Consider the following 18,140-nt stretch of genomic DNA (forward strand, 5'->3'; position numbering starts at 1 on the left):
CGAGCCAGTCCTTGTGTTATTCTGGTAATACCAACACGTTGTGCCTGAAAAAGTTAAGGCTGCTTGTATACTAAAAGTGATTTTCAGAAGATAACTTTAATTTACCCTTGCTGTGTAGTATGGCTCCACTAATAGGCTGCTGGGGAGAGATTGGCTTCAATAATAAGTAGTTTCATCTTGAACTGCAGTCTTAAGTATTTGTGAATACACTTTTTCTTGCTTCTACATAAGGTGAAAAATGTGTGCCTTTATGTGAGATTTTAAGGGGCCTCTGCATAATAGGGACACTGGATGGCTTACTGTTCACCTCCGCACTGCATTGTGCCTGTGATTTACCCAGCCCTGGCTCCCAATTTAAAGCCTGAAGTTTTGTGGCAAAGTTACAGAATGAGAAAAGCTCATTCCCATTTTCATCCTTGCAGTCCTCCAGCTTTTCAATAATTGGCGATGTCTTACTGGTGAAGTTTTTTAAGCCTTTTCATTTCTCAAATTCATTCTGCTGGTTACTATTGCATAGTGCTGCTGACTTGCTTAACTTTATCTATTGAAGGAATAGCTAGCACTAAGGAAGCTTTAAATGATCAGTTTAATGAACATGCCTATAAGGTTTTATCTACAGAATTATTACCAAAAATCTCTGGGCTTGCTTGGCTGTGGGGATATGTTTCTAAGTCTTTCCTTAGGTCTCAGTTAAATCTTGATTGGACTTCTATGTGAAACAAAATATTTAAGTAATAACTGGAGATTAAATAGCTTCATATAATATTTCTAGTACAATGATGTGAAAGCTGACAGAGCTTCACTTAATGAAGGAGAAAATAGCAGATATTCCCTTCTGGGCTTTTAGTATCTTAATTGCAATTGAAAGATACATAAAGTATTTATAAATGTGAGGTTGGGTATTTTGTAGATTAGGTATTGATTTTAGTTAACATAAAATGCATAAAAACTCATTTTAAAGTTTAATGTTCAGTTCAGATGTCTTGACTTTGTATCTCAAACAATAGAATGTGAGTATCAGACTTTACATACTGTATGTCTCATTAAAAGAAAAGGAAGGTCTGTAATCAGTAGAGCAAGGTAGACAATGTAGAAAGTAGAATACTACTCTTGAAATTAGCATGGAAAAATAAACCCACCTGGTTCCCAGATTGGGGCAAAATGACTTGTTTTTAAACATATCTGCTAACATGTTCATTAATACATTTATCACATAGGGTTGATAAAGACAATAATGTTTTAAAATGTGCTAGCTTGTCAACTCTAGGGAAGTTTGAATGCAGCAATATCACCTGCCAGGTACTGCTTTGTCTGAAGAAAAGATGCCACTGATCCATTGGAGGTATAAGGAGGAGCTCCTATCACCCGGTCATGTGCAGCTGTTCTCAGCAGGATGTGGAGAGAGTTATATAGAGTGACCTGGTTGCAAGGTCATATGTCAAAGAATGTGTGTTGGACTTGCAAATGGGGTACCGTATCAAGGAATGCAGTAGCACTAAAAAGGACTTATGAAACATGGTAGAAAACTAAAAGGAACACGAGCTCCCAGGGAAGTGCTGTAATTAAGAGGCAAAAAAAAAAAAAAAGATTATTAGATGTATAAACAAAGGAATATCAAGTAGAAGTAAGAATGTGGGCTTACCTCTAAACTTTGCATTAGTGAGACCATTACTGGAATACTGTGTCCAGTTCTGGTATCCACACTTCAAACAGGATGTTAAAAAATTGGAGAGGGTTAAGAAAAGAACTACAAGAATGATTTGAGGTCTGGGAAACGTGCCTTACAGTGAGAGACTAACATAACTAATTGGTTTATCTAAGAGAAGGTTAAGAGGTGACTTGAAGATGGTCTACAAGTACGTATGTGGGGAAGAGATTTCTGATAATAGATGGCTCTTGAATCTTGTGCAAAAAGGCAGACTGAGATTCCATGGTTGGAAGCTGAAGTTAGACAAATTCAGACTAGAAATAAGACACAATTTTTTTAACAGTGAGGGTAATTAATCTGTGGAACAAATCTAAGAACATGGTGGAGTCTTGATTATATGAAATCTTTTAAATCTGGATGTTTTTTCTAAAAAATATTCTTGCTCAGACAGAAGCTATGGTATCTACTCAGAAAAGCTTAAATGGGAGAGGTCCTTCGCAAGAGGTCACACTGGATCATCATAATAGTCCCTTCTGGCCTTGAACTTTATGAAGATTATCTTCCAGATCCTAATCAGCCAGTGCTTCTTGCAATTACCAGGTGGTGAAATAAGGCTCCACCATTTCCAGGGTGAAGAAATGCCAGGCATACACTCTTGTTACCGTGAAACACCACTTACATGGAAGTCTTTGTTTTCATCTACGTTAATTAGTGGAAACAAGCAGATTAACCTAAAAAGTCATGAAGAACCTTAGAAGATAAAGGAAGGCACAATAAATAAATATACATACATATGACAGCAGGGCCATCATTCTGTGGGGTTAGGAAGAAATAGAAAAAAATAGAAGTAGAAAAAAGCTACTTCACTTTAAGAGGGCTTGACAGTATTCACATCCAATTGAAACCGAGCCTTAGGTACAAGTATTCAGCTCATTTATGAGCTGCAGGCCATGTGGTCAAAAGTGTAATTGGAAAGCCAATGAACCTCCCTTCCTGTACCAGCGATTTGAAGAATCCTCACTCAGACATCAAAGGCTGGGAACAGAGGGAAAGCTGTTGGATTTTTCCTTGACAAGTCAGATTAATCAGACTCCTGCCTTGAAGTGAATTTGCAGGGGTTGGCTGGCTTTCCCCCCCCCCAAACTTGAACAGTACTTTAGTTCATGAATTCCTTTGTGAATCAAAACTCACAGGGTTCGTACATCCTCTGTTTTCCATTGTTTTAAACTGCAGTGAATTGACACACTGTTAATTTTAGTGACAGGATAGATACCGACTGTGCTCATTGTTATCTGTGCCATTGCAATGTGGACACTTTAAACACTGTCAGAAATGCAAACACCTGTGTGCTTTCAGAGTTATTTTAAAATCTTTTGAGAGCTTTGTTTGGACAGATGCCTGATTTTATTACCTTTCTAAAAAACAAGCAGAGCTGGTTAGTGGTCTGTCCAAGTTTTTCATGTCCGCTTCCTGAGCAGCTGCTCGACATTCTCCTCTTAATATGATCTAGGAGTTTCTGTTGCTTGTGGATAGAAATTGAATGTAAACACTTTTTATTCAGAAAACCTCAAACATAAGTGAATAGACTGTGGACATAACGAATACAGTTTTCCTTTCTCTCCACTTCACAGCTACACACAGGAATCAATACTGCAGAATCAGAACCAGCCTAACATAAAATGACAGACCTAACAAAAATGTAGAATGGTCATTCAGTAACTTGTCTATTTTATACATCATCTCTGTTCTGAATGGGAATAATAATCTATGATAAATTGTAATGTAACTAAATGGGGAGAAATCTCTTGAAGCTGCAAGTGAAAGGAGTGAAAAACTGTTTGCAATACCATACAATATTATTTTTAGTATTATTCTTGCAACTGGATTCTTGTAAGGAGTGATATTAATGTGCATTTATTGTGTTAAATGTTAAGAGGATAAAAATGTAAGAGATTTGTGTGACGGGTTGGATCACAGAAACCCCCTTGGGAGCTGCCACTCGATGTGCAAAGACTACCCCTGCTTCTGTTTTCCCTGCCAGCTCAGGACTCCAGCACCCTGTCTTGCTGAGTTAGACACTCCCGTCTGGCTCCAACAAAGACCCAGGGTCTGAATCACTTGTCCCAAAGCTGCAAGTTTACCTGAAAACAGCTCATAGAAGTTTGCTTGTCTTTAGCACTCAGATGCCCAACTCCCAATGGGGTCTAAACCCAGATAAATCCGTTTTACCCTGCATAAAGCTTATGCAGGGCAAACTCATAAATTGTTCGCCCTCTATAACACTGATAGAGAGATATGCACAGTTGTTTGCTCCCCCAGGTATTAATACATACTCTGAGTAAATTATTAAATAAAAAGTGATTTTATTAAATACAGACAGTAGGATTTAAGTGGTTCAGAGTAGTAACAGACAGAACAAAGTAAGTCACAAGCCAAATAAAATAAAATGCGCAAATCTATGCCTAATCAAACTAAATACAGATAAGTTCCTCACCAGTTCCAGAATGCTCCCTTTTACAGACTGATCTCCCTTTAGCCTGGGTCCAGCAATCTCTCACAACCCCTGTAGTCTCTGTCTTTTGTTTCAGTTTCTTTCAAGTATCCTGGGGGGGTGGAGAGGCTCCTTCTTTAGCCAGCTGAAGACAAAATGGAGGGGCCTCCCCCAGGTTTAAATAGACTCTCTCTTGTGGGTGGAGACCTCCCTCCTCCCTCCTATGCAAAGTCCAGCTCCAAGATGGAGTTCTGGAGTCACCTGGGCAAGTCACATGTCCCTGCATGACTCAGTCTTTACAGGCTGAAGCCATTGTCCACATGGTATCTTGCATGTCTCCAGGAAGACTTCTTATGTGGATTGGAGCATTCCAAGATGCATTGTTCCCCAAGTGTTTCCTGATCAGGTACTTAACCTGGCGAATTCCTTCCTAAAGAAGCTGACCAAATGCCTCCCAAAGCTTACTTAGAAACCAAGCAAGCATACAGCCCATATTCTTAACCTCAAGTAGAAAATGATATATATATGTACAAATAGGATGAATAGATATAGTAGACCATAACCTTTACGGAGATATGTTACCTGACACAGGCAGCGCAAAACATATTCCAGTTATGTCATACATACATTTATAAGCACCCCCTCCCCATAAAGCCTTATGGGGTACACCGTCACAATTTGGTTTAAGGGGAAAAAAATAGTGTACTTGATTGTTAAAAAAAAATTGTACTAATTTTTGGAGGCGGATTAATTGGTTTCTTTGCACATTTTAGCGACCATTTTTCTAAGAATACCAAATATATAGTGTATGTATATTTTATGGGGGAATACTGAGATACTGATTGTGTTAGCTAGAGCTAGACACATTGCAGGGATTTTTGTAAAATTTGCAACACCCTGTTGTCAATGCACTCCAGTTCTAACAGGTTCACTCCAGTTTTTACTAACACTGAGGAGCCTCTCTGGACTTGACTGATGATTGTGTGGTGGGAGTGGGGGTGGGAGGTGATAGGGACATAGATTAGTGGGGATTGATATGAAGCCATCAGATACATGGCATTTATGATCTGAGACAGAAACAAACTTTTCAGAGGTGAAATGCTAGTAGTATCATACTATTACGCCCCAAGTTCTTAACATGACTGCATTCCTTTTTTTCTGGTATCTTCCTCACCTCTCTCAAATCTGCTGTTGACCACGCTCTTCTTAATAACCTACCTCACCTGAAGTCTGACACATTACTGTCCTGTCACCCTTTCACAGAAAAGTAATATTCTCTCATCTTTCTAATCCTTCCACATAAAACTAATTTTGATAAATTGCAACTTGAGTTTCTCTCTGGCGGGGTGTGCGCAGGAATTTAAATTTGACTGCTTTTGGAGGGGCACGTTCTGTGCCCCTGCTGCGGCACCGGGGCCCCCGCTGCGGCCCTGGGGCCGGAAAACCTCTGTGACCGTGTTGTGGCCCCGGGGTTGGAGGAGTTCTGTGCCCCCTCCAATTATTGGGGGAGGAGCATGTGCCCCTGGTTGCTCCCCCTTGTGCACGCCCCTGCTCTCTGGCCATAGCATGGAAACAAACAACTCTATAGCACATTGTAGTTGTAGTTAAAAATCTTGTTTCTTCCAGCTACTCATGGCTTCTCATTGTCTTGCACTATGCCTAGACTAGGATTTGAGGTCCTGTTTTAATTAACTAGAGTTATAACATTTTTAAATGTTAATGTCCTAGAACAAACATCTGTGGGGGTGCCTAGATTATAAAAGGTGTTGGCTTGAGTTCACTGACAGTCAACTAACTTGAGTTATAAGAGGACCCTATATTCTAGTCCCTTTGATACTGTGCAGCAGTCCATCCTCCTAAAGTACCCCCAGAGCTATGCGCTAATGTTTGTTTCCCTCCTGTCATGGTTATCATTTATATTGATCACACTGCTTCCTCCTTGGTGTTTGTTCCATCTTCGTATTAAGATGCCTCCTGTGTGGAAATCACGAAATTTAAATCTCAGCCACTATGCTTTTTCTAACTTACTTCTCTCCTTCTTAGTCTTATTGAATGTACAGTTCGGATACGGTGTAATCTTATGATGCCTTTGTTCACCTTTCTCTGGGTGAGTGAAAGCTGTGGCTCTGTCCTCAACTTTTTCAGCTAAATATTTAGAGACATCTCCTCCTCTTCTCTCCCATGTTTGTAAATCAACTTATCACAACTTTCAGCTATGTTGCCCATATAACTTATTGCCTTGACCCTCCTTCTGAAATCCTCATTCATGCCTTATTTTCTTCTTGCCTTGACTGTTGCAATTTGTTTACCTCTAACCTCTTAAGGGTACGTTTACACTGCAGCTGAGAGCATGCACAAGCTAGCCACTGGAGTATGGCCCCGGGGTTTGTGGGCGAGCTTATACTTGGGTAGCTAATCTGTGCTGCTGTCCATGCCAGAACATCCCCACTGCTATTTTTAGCGCTCTAGCTTGAGCAGAGGCTGCCTTCCCAAGCTGGGAGGCATACTCCCAGCTGCAGTATTAGACGTACTCTAAAAGTCTCAGCTCTCTAGCCCATGCATAATGCTTCAGTTCACCTTTACACCATATTCGTGTCACTTCTGTCTTCATATGCATTAATTGCTGTGAACTAGTTCAAAATTGCCTTCCTTGTGTTTAAAATTCTTCATGGATGTGTTACAGTTTACCTTGCTAATATTTCCTCTTTCTTCTCACCTTTCTACTTCCTCTTCTCATCTATCAGCTGAGTCCCCTAGTATAAGCTTACTACACTTGTCCTTTAGAAGTTCTTCCATTTGACCTATCTGTATCTCTCCTTCCCTTTTTTCAGATTTTATCTTAAAACATATTTTTCCTCCCATCTGCCTATGCCTCCAATTTTTTCTCTTTCTCTTTCTTATTGGCATTTACTGCATGTTTGAATGTATTTACCATACAATGTCTTTACTGTTTTTAAAATCTCTTGCCACATACAGCACGTGATTTATGTGTCTAAATACTATCTTTTGCATTATTTAATTCTAATATATTTTGGGGTATAGTTTATGTGAAAGATACTACACAAAATAAAAATATTGAATTATATATCTTTGTGTGTGTCTAAATGATAGATGCCTTAGAGAGTTTTTCGTTAAGCTTTTGTAGATCAGAAGAGGATTCCTTCAGTTTGAAACAGTGAACACTGTAAAACACATTGCTGTAATACGTGTCTTCTCTTGCAGGAGTCAGTGTATACACTCCTTTGACAATCAGTTCCATTCCCTGGTTAAAACTGCTTTTGCCATTGATATTTTTAATGTCTCATTTTTATGAGCAAAATAGAATTCTCCAAAGCAAATCTGTGAGATAAATGAAAAAGAAAGATTGTAGAAATCTTTAAATGCTAATTGGATTCAAGGTCTTGAACTTTAACTTAAAGTGTTTAGGGAAGATAACATTACATGACCCCTGGCAGTGTACAATATCTGATTATTTTTAACACTGTTCTTCTACTTGATGTGATCTGGGTTCATGGCAAATATCTCTTAGGTTTCCCAGGAGACAACATTGTAATTTTTAAAAAAAAACTTTGATAAACTAGTGAAATATTTCTTAATATATAAAAAGAATGAGGTTTTGGTAACGGGCTAAAATTTATCTCTCTAGATCATGGTTTGTCATGTGGTCCAGGTTGATAGTAACTGAAATCATTACCCCTTCACAGCTGTTCAGTTGCTTATATGAAATGAGTTGGTTGGTCTGTACAGTTCCTACAGAACAAATGTCTATGACCGAGACAACCAATTCCTGTAGCTTTGTTGTGAATGGGAGCAGTACCTTAGAAATGGAGTGGATGTCTTCAGTCTTTTGTGGTGGTGATTTGCAAATGAAATCAAAGTAAATGAAAAGGCCCATTGGTGAGCTGAGCATATTCATATTAACCGTTTGCTATTTAGCGCGATGTAACAACCTAAGGTGCAAGCACACTTTTACCTCAAGGGATTTAGTCACTCATTAATACCAATCTGAACTGCCATAAGTATTAATGAGCAAGGTGGATGAGGTAATATCTTTTATTGGACCAACTTCTAATGGTGAGAGAGACAAGCTTGTGTCTCTCACGAACAGAAGTTGGTCCAATAAAAGATATTACCTCACCCACCTTGTCTCTCTGGGACCGACACGACTACAAGAACACTACGTAAATATTATCGGAAATTGTCTGCTCAAAGGCACTACACACCCCATAGCTGACACTTCATCAAAATAATAAATTGTTATTGTAAATAATAAACTATAGAAGAAAGATAAAAATTGCTGTACTGGATTAGTCCAGTATTCTGACTGACCGTAGCTGTTACCAGATTTTGTAGGCAATGGTGCAACAACCACAAAATGATCAGTTACAAAATAAACTGTTCAGTGGGGCAATCCTAACCCCATAGAATGATTGCCCTGCTGTCATATGTGTGTATATTTATTTATTTATTGTGCCTTCCTTTATCTTCTAAGGTTCTTCATGACTTTTTAGGTTAATCTGCTTGTTTCCGCTTATTAATGTAGGTCAGGAATTTGTCCCTATCTGCATCCGTATGTGTCTGTTGACACATAAAATAAGTTTTGCTGAGATCAGGGAGGATTAATCCTTACAAGCTGTATCATCCTGACGTTTGTCACAATGATTATATTGAAATAACCAAAAAGCAAACATATCCTTTTTGTTAATTTCAGCTATGATGAAGCATGGTGCTTCCAGTTACATTGTTACATTGTATACTGAAATTACCAAAGGTGAGGCACTCCTTTCTTCTAGAACCATTATTTCATTGGAAGGGGAGTAGTATATTGTACTCATTAACCCTTGAGCACCATGTCTTCCAGCACACAGAACAGAGCCTCTGTTAGAGTGAATTAAACATACACCTCTACCCCGATATAACGTGACCCGATATAACACAAATTCGGATATAACGCGGTAAAGCAGTGCTCGGGGGGGGGCGGGGCTGTGCACTCCGGTGGATCAAAGCAAGTTCGATATAACGCGGTTTCACCTATAACGCGGTAAGATTTTTTGGCTCCGGGGACAGCGTTATATCGAGGTAGAGGTGTACGGAAAAAATTATTGTTTATAACTTTAGCCATTATGAGAGTTAAAGTGTGTTCAACACACAATGTTGTGTTTAAGCAGAAAAGTAGCGGGATTTGGTTTTCTTACATTGTTCTAATTTACCTTCAGCTTTTGGTTTTAATAGCAAGAGTTTCATAAGCTTTGCTGTGATTAGAAGTGCACTGGTGATGTAGCCATACGTAATGATAACAGGTGTTCATTGAGACTCCCACATTCTTCCACAAAGTAGTCACCTTCAAAACCGCTATACCTTTTGCTCTGTATCAGACAAGACTATTTTGTTTGCATCTGCTTTTCTATTAAATTTTCAGGACACTGCAAGCAATAATGTAGTTTTTCTCCCTTTGTATAGTACTTTCTTAGAGAATTAATGCCTTTCAAGAACAATGTTTTGACTTCCTATTATGTAAATGTTGATATCAGAACTTTTTTTTATTTTGATGAATATTCAAATACCTTTGTGACATGTAACGATAAAAATATTCAGTTTAATTATAGAAATACCTCTGTAGAACCTTTATCAAGATTGGTATTTTTGTGACTCTGCACCTTAATTTTTTTTCTCATATGCACATTTTTTCTTGGGCTCTCCAACATGTGGCTATCTATTGGCAAGGGGGAGAGTGATGCATTTGTTCTACTGCTTTAAGATACATACTGAATTCTAGTTGTTTGTAAGACTAGGCGGTGATCATTTGCTTGTTTATCAAACAGAAAAGATTAAGTGACAGCAAAGTATTACTAATAATTGATATTTCCCAGAAGTGCGTGAGATGGGTTCAGTCACAGAGACCCCATTGGGACTGTCACCTGACGTGCTGAAGTTACCTCTGAGCCCATTTTCCCTGCCAGCTTGGGACTCCAGAACCCTGCCTTGTTGAGCCAGACATGCTAGCCTGCTGCAACACAGACCCACATCTGGTCCACGCCCCCAAAGCTGCAGACTTTAACCAAAAACTGCTCACTGGGTCACCTGTCTCCAGCACCCAGACACCCAGTTCCCAATGGGATCCAAACCCCAAATAAATCTGTTTTACTCTGTATAAAGCTTTTACAGGGTAAACTCATAAATCGTCTGCCCTCTATAACACTGATAGAAAGATGCACAGCTGTTTGCTCCCCCAGGCATTAATCATTTACTCTGGGTTTATTAATAAACAGAAGTGATTTTATTAAATATAAAAAGTAGGATTTAAGTGGTTTCAAGTAATAACAGACAGAACAAAGTAAGTCACCAAGCAAAATAAAGCAAAAACATGCAAGTCTAAGCCTAATACATTAAGAAACTGATTACTGGTAAAATCTCACCCTCAGAGATGTCCCAATAAGCTTCTTTCACAGACTAGACTCCTTCCTAGTCTGGGCCCAATCCTTTCCCATGGTACAGTCCTTGTTAGTTCCAGCAGACATCTTAGGTGGAAAGCAGGGGTGTTCTCATGACTGGCAGTCCCCTTTGTTCTGTTCCACCCCCTTTTATAGCTTTGGCACAAGGCCGGAATTTTTTGTCTCTCTGGGTCCCCACCCCCCTTTCTAAATGGAAAAGTACCAGATTTAAGATGGATTCCAGTATCCTGTGACATGGTCACATGTCCTGTGAGACCTCATTCTTCATTACCCACGGGCTGGCCCACACGTACACAGGAAGGCTTGCAGGTAAATAAACCCAATCACAACCAATTGTCCTAGTCAAAGGGAGCCATCAAGATTCTAAGCCACCATTAATGGCCCACACTTTGCATAATTACAATAGGACCTCAGAGTTATACTTCATATTTCTAGCTTCAGATACAAGAACTATACATACATACAAATAGGAGGAATATATTCAGTAGGTTATAATCTGTTATGATACATTACAAGAGACCTTTTGCATAAAGCATATTCCAGTTATACTATATTCACATTCATAAGCATATTTTCATAAAACACATGGAGTGCAATGTCACAGTGTGTTCTTGTAAGGTCTTATTAGGCCTGTTTGGCTAAGGTTTGAGTTGCTGTAATTGCCTCAGTTACAAACCAATGATAGCCACCTTGTTACTGCTTGTGTATGGCTGGATGGCTGTCTAGTGCTTATCTGGCTCTCTACATGGAGGATTCTTCTACAATGTTTATCCTTCCCAAATGTATACAACTTCTGAGATGGTTTAGAGTTATTGACCTTTGAATTAGAAAGATTGTAATGAATTATGCAAACCTTCTAATATTAAATATCGTGTTTCCGTTTGAATGGATTTTAGACTTAATGTTGCATTATACCATTCTTATGTCTCTTGTTTCTTCTCTTCATTTCCAGGTCTGGCAGTTTCTCTTCAACTGTTTCATGGAGACATTGAACAAATTAGGAGAGATTACACATCCATGTTTACTCATGGGGTATCAATAACAAGGAAGCTGGGTTTTTCCAATATTATCATGCCTGGTAGGTTAAAAAGAAAAATAAGAAAGAAATAACAAAAAATTGAAATCATTTAATTTTTTATTCCTTTCCAAAGAAATTCTGTACTTCAACAATTCCCAAATGTCAACCCACTGGTCTGTTCTTCTATGCCTTGGAAGTCATTGCTGCCTATGCCTAGTAATTTGGTGATTTGGTAAAATTTAATCCTAACTTTGCACAGGTGCAAATGACTACATAAGATGAAATGCAGTGGAGAATCAGGATCTAAGTAAAGTAGAGTGTGATCAGTGGAGATTTTAGGGAGTTTATTTAGAATGGCAGCTTTTAACAACAAAGGCTCATGTAACTTGGCTGACACTTTCCATATGGTAGATAGTTTGACCAGTCTCTTGTATGTATATTTGATGAAAAAGAAGGGGAAGATAAGTAGCTGCACAGATGCAGATGATGTGAGGTGCTCAAAGGTTTTACTAAAATTAAATGGTATTTTTAACAGCATGTGATTAAACGTGTGTTAAGAAAGGCTGGATAAAGAATTAATATGAATGTGGAGGTGTGAACATAGTAAAATAACTGGTGGTGATGCTGATCACAATTTTATCTGGCCTAGCCTAATGATTGGTTGTTTGTATAAAATAAATATGATTTTTTTAAAAAATGTAATAGAATTTATATAGCCAATATCTCTTTGAAAGAAAACCAAACTTAAAACCATAATGACCTGAAACATTATTACTTTGATATTATTACTGACAAAAACCTTGAAATGCACAGTGGTATAAATTGTCCTCATGACTCACTGCGGATTTTTAATAGGGACTACTTTGCCTGTTATAAAGCTGTATCCTTGCACTCTTAGACAGTTAAACTAGAGACATATCACGGTCCCAATTCAAGAAAGAACATGCTTGAATCCATTCCAAATCAGGAAAGCACTTAAACTCCAATTTAAATCCTATTGAAGTCAATGGGATTTAAGCACATGCTTCCTGAATTGGTGTCTAAAATCTGGCAGTTGATAAACCATTCTTATGCTTTTACTACCTGTTAAAATATCTGACTTTCAGTATCAGTATTTCAGATCACTTAAATCCAGCAATTGGATGTACAGAATCTGTAGGTTAATAAAAAAATGTCATGATTGTTGTGTAAATATTTGGGAAGTTTTATTGCCAAATGAGTCAGACACCATAATGTAAATATCAATTTTACATGTAAATGAAAGAGTCAAATTTAAATATTATGGACTGCTATCTAATTTTATTTATTTGGTGTGTCAGTGTGGGGTCTTCTATAATTTAAAATAAATAACATATTTTAAAAATTATATAAATGACAACAGTGGATGTAGCTTTACTGAGGACAAGATAATTCCCAGTAAGGGAAGTATTTACAGCTCATTGTTCATGTATGAGTTAATGAGCTGCTGCTGCTTTGTCACATTGTCTACGACTGTTGTAAATAATTCTTTCCTCATTAGATTTTTCCTTATCTTCCTGGTGAGAGACAAAGTGATGTACTAACATATTATGAAAAACATGTTATAATACAGCAGTACTGTAGCCAGCTGCTGGAGAAATTTCACAGTTCAGTTTCACAGCTAAGTATTGTGCAGATTCATTTGAAAGTTGTCTATGTATACATGGATAAATAGATTTCAGTGTGCTCAATAATTGTCTGCATACTTCTGTGTTGAAATCACATAACTTTTGTCTCTTTACTGGTGTAAATGAGATTTTTATTGTACTCAGATAATTACTGTACTCTGTACAGTCATGACAAGTTCCACATTGCTAGGCAGAACAGTAAACTGTAGAGAGTGAAATTCATGCAGAAGATTGGTCACTGCAAATGCTGTGGACTTTTTAAAATTTAAAGCTCTTCTTTCATTTTTGTTTTCTCTTTAAGCTTCTTTTCTTCAGAAATGCTTTTGAGCTTGTGATCAATTGAAATATTAGGGAACGTATATAGTCATTTCATATTGGAAACATCCGTTATTTTATTGTTTCCTTTCTTTTTGTTGCAATTTAGTATTTTGTTAAGCTCAATTAGCTCAAGTCAGTGCTCAGAAACACATCATAGTTGAATTATTAAATAATAGGCTTGGTGTACAGAGTAGCTCCGACTCTGTAGCACAAATTGCAGTGTCTGCATTGAACATGCCAAATCTGAAAACACGTTCCCTTACTGGTGCTTTTTGAACGATAATTGCCCTTCATTTTCTATCTTCATTATTCCTTTTCTCTTTGGGGGTTTTACCACTGAAAGCAATTATGCATGTTTTTTTATAAAACAGTGCCTTTTTATGACACTGAAGTCTGACAGGATGGGGCCCCAGGATGCTCTTTCCAGGGCACATGTAAAACAGTTTAAAACCCCACATCTTTTAGGAAATGGGGAGATAGATTCTGATGGACAGGAAAAGCCACTTATATCTCAACCTTATTCAAGTCCCGTGCGGCTCACTAGACTATAGCCGGCGAGGAGAAGGGAATGCTGTGGAAGTATCCTCCATGAAGTCTAACTGCAAATGTAGTCTCTAAGTGTAAGCGGGATATTGGGGCAGATTCTGTACAACTACAGCTACACGCACTTTCCTGCACCTCAGTTTAACAGTGTGCTGAAGCACGGGCCAGAGTCCTCTTTCCAGGACTGCTCAGAAAGCATTATGCAGAGTTAAACTCCATGTAGTTGTATTTAAACCCTGAATTTAGGTCTTAGCAGCTCCAAGTCACCTTCATAGATCGAGTACCACAGTTGTTTAGTATATAAATATTTATATTGAATATTAACAAGCAAGCCAGACATTTTGAACGGTACTTGAAACGACCTTTAAATAAGTGTTTGTTCTAATGAAAGATATTGGGTTGTAAAAGTACTAGTGTGCCCTTCTATACAAGTTTTATAAACTTTTGGCTGTTTGTACAGCACACATTACTGGAATACAAGTCCGATTTGTAGCATCTGAATCACAATGTACAGCTTTTGTGTAATGTGTTTATACTCATTTATTCTACCACGCACATTCATATGCATTCTTTCCCTCTGATCTTCAGAGGTGGTTCTAAGAGTAGAGAGGTCTAAGCTTCAGTGTGTGTCGCCAGAACTCTTCACAGCTGGAATGACCACAGAAGTGTGTCTCGGTCTATATCCAATTCCCTTTGTGGGGTCAAGAGAGAGAAAAGTCTGATTTGTGGGATCCTTCTTGTGAGCGGCATTCAGCCTCCCTCTCTTAATGGTTGGCTTGTTATTCAGTTTGTGTGATCATAAGGAAATCTTGTTTTAGCCATAATATTACAGGTCTGAGACATCTGCACATAAAATAATTAATCCCTTAGATTTATATAGGGTGCTATCTTTCCCCATATGCTCAATTAACTCAAAGAAGGGATTTTAAAGCTCTCACCTCCTTGAGCTCTTCCTTTGTTTTTCCCATGAATTAAGACAGAATCACATTTGAAAGCAACTATCTAATAACTAAATCTGACTTCCACAGGCTATGAACTTCTAGGGCTGACAAAAGCTCTCCTTCTAGTACCCCCTTGTAACAGTGCTGGCTTTGGTGAGACACAACTGTGTGTGTCAGTTCAAGACAAATTGCTTCAAGCAGGGCAGTTACCGCCCAAGGCTGGGGTTTTTCCACCTCTAAGGCAAACCAAACCAGCCAGACAGAGAGGACTTTGGTTTTATCCCGCTGGCTAACCACAAGTCACACAAGCAATTCCCTTAGACACTCCAGTTTCCCAGTATCACCATCAGTGCCACTCGTTATGGGGATGAATGGTTATGAAAACCAATACCCCAATAAAAGAAAAAAGATTCTCTCGATCTCAAAGGACCAAGCCCCAGACCCAGGTCAATATACAAATCAGATCTTACCCACAAATCACACTGTTGCCAATCCTTTAGAATCTAAAATCAAAGGTTTATTCATAAAAGGAAAGAGATATAGATGAGAGCTAGAATTGGTTAAATGGAATCAATTACATACAGTAATGGCAAAGTTCTTGGTTCAGGCTTGTAGCAGTGATAGAATAAACTACAAGTTCAAATCAAGTCTCTGGAGTACATCCACAGCTGGGATGGGTCATCAGTCCTTGGTGTAGAGCTTCCGTTTGTAGCAAAGTCCCTCCAGAGTATGAAGCAGGATTGAATACAAGATGGAGGAGCTGTGGCAGCTTTTTATAGTCTCTTGCCATGTGATCTCTGCTTTCTATGTCCCAAAGACAAGCTGTCCATCACATGGCATGGAAAAACCTGAGTTCTGTTCATAGGCATGTCCCTGCATTCCTTGCTGAGTCACAAGGTGTATCTGCCTTCTTTCAATGGGTCAGTTGTATAGCCGATGGTCCTTAATGGGCCATCAAGCAGGCTAGGCAGAACTGACACCAACTTGTCTGGGGTGTCACCCAGAAGCATAGCACAAGTTTGAACTACAGACAGTATAGAGCCAATACTTATGACTTTAAATATCGAGTTGATATCGGACGCCTCGGACCTCGACTGGGGAGTGCAACTCGGCGACTTCCAGACTCGGGGCATGTGGTCCCTGAAGAAGATGACATTGCACGTAAACGTCAAAGAACTCAGAGCAGTCCGCTTTGCATGCAGAGTCTTCTTATCGCACCTTATTGGCAAAGTGGTGAGAGTGTTAACAGACAACACAGCCTCGATCTTCTACATCAACAGGCAAGGGGGAGCATGCTCATTGGCTCTCTGTCAAGAGGCACACCGTCTGTGAGATTTCTGCATCAGCCACGGGATCCACTTGGAAGCTTGTCATCTCCCCGGCGCCAGAAACACGCTGGTGGATCACCTCAGCAGGTCCTTCTCCTCTCACCACAAGTGGTTGCTCCACCTGGAGGTAGCCTGCATGATCTTCCAGAGGTGGGGAACTCCCCAAGTGGACCTGTTCACCACAAGACAAAACAGAAAATGCCATCAATTTTGTTCTTGGCAGGGTCTGGGCAAGGACTCTCTCTCCGATGCCTTCCTCCTGTCATGGTCAGGGAACCTGATGTACACGTTCTCACCGATTCCGCTCATCAGCAGGGTCCTGGCAAAGATCAAGAGAGACAAGGCACAAGTTATCATGATCGCCCTGGCATGGCCGCACCAGCGCTGGTTTGGCATGTTGATGAACCTGGCAACGGGCCCTCTCTGGCCCTTGCCCAACCATCTGGACCTGCTGTCTCAGGACCACAGATGTCTCCTACCTCCCAACCACGCCCCCTCCACCTCTCCACATGGATGCCGCGAGGCTGAACTCGGAGAAGCGGATCTGCTCTCATGAGGTCCAACAGGTCCTCCTGGGAAGTAGAAAGCCTTCCACTAGAGTGACTTACCTGGCCACCGAGGTTTTCCCGCTGGGCTGCCGAGTGCGGTATCTCTCCGTCGTGCTCATTTGTACAGTCTATCCTAGACTACCTGCTCCATCTGAAGAACCAGGGTCTAGCACACTCTCCAATCAGGGTGCATCTCACGGCCATCTCTGCCTTCCACCTGCCAATCCAAGGTCAGATGGTGTTCTCTTCATGACATGTCGATCAGATTCTTGAGAGGCCTCGAGAGGCTCTTCCTGCTGGTCTGGGCTCCTGTCCCACAGTGGGACTTTAACTTGGTTCTTTCTAGGCTCATGGGCCTGCCCTTTGAGTCATTGGGCTCCTGCTCCCTTTCCCACCTGTCATGGAAGGTCGTCTTCCTTGTAGTGGTAACATGGGTAAGACGAATCTCAGAGACTAAAGCCCTGACATCAGAGCCAGCATATACAGTGTTCTACAAGGACAAGGTTCAGCTGCGACCACGTCGGGCCTTTCTGCCAAAAGTGGTGTCTTCCTTCCAGGTTAACCAGGACATCTTCCTCACGGTGTTTTGTCCCAAGCTGCACACCACTAGTGAGGAAAGGAGGCTACACGCCCTGGACGTCAGACGTGCCCTGGCGTTTTACCTGGAGCGTACCAAGCCTTTCCGCAAGTCGATCCAGCTCTTCTTCATGACAGCGGACAGGATGAAGGGCCTTCCGGTGTCTTTGCAGAGGATTTCCAAATGGATCACATCCTGCATCCAGACCATGAGCTGGCACAGGTCCCATCACCGCCAATCATGAGGGCCCACTCGACCAGAGCTCAGGCGTCCTCGGTGGCCTTCCTGGCACACATTCCTATCCAGGATATTTGCAGAGCAACAACCGTGGTCTTCGGTTCACACATTCATGGCGCATTACACCACCACTCAGCAGGTCAGAGGCAACGCTGGGTTCGGCAGAGCTGTGTTACAAGCTACACGTCCATGAACTCCTACCCACCTCCAGGGGTACTGCTTGGGAGTCACCTAATATGGAATGGACATGAGCAAGCATGCGAAGAAAAGACGGTTACCTTTTCCATAAGTGGTGTTCTTCGAGATGTGTTGCTCATGTCCATTCCATGATCCGCCCTCCTTCCCCACTGTCGGAGTCTCCAGCAAGAAGGAACTGAGGGTGGGGGCAGCTGG

General features: G+C 40.3%; 1 protein-coding gene across 1 annotated transcript in view; it reads left to right on the top strand.

Annotated features, from left to right (window-relative positions):
* DOCK4 (dedicator of cytokinesis 4) overlaps positions 1 to 18,140 on the top strand; it is a 306,106-nt gene that overhangs the window by 129,717 nt on the left and 158,249 nt on the right. The window contains exon 13 of the mRNA XM_065401620.1: positions 11,544 to 11,669. Coding sequence (XP_065257692.1) covers positions 11,544 to 11,669 — 126 coding nt within the window. The remainder of the gene's footprint in view (positions 1 to 11,543; positions 11,670 to 18,140) is intronic.

This window comes from Emys orbicularis, chromosome 1 (genome assembly GCF_028017835.1).
Source record: "Emys orbicularis isolate rEmyOrb1 chromosome 1, rEmyOrb1.hap1, whole genome shotgun sequence".
Taxonomy (NCBI): Eukaryota; Metazoa; Chordata; order Testudines; family Emydidae; genus Emys; species Emys orbicularis.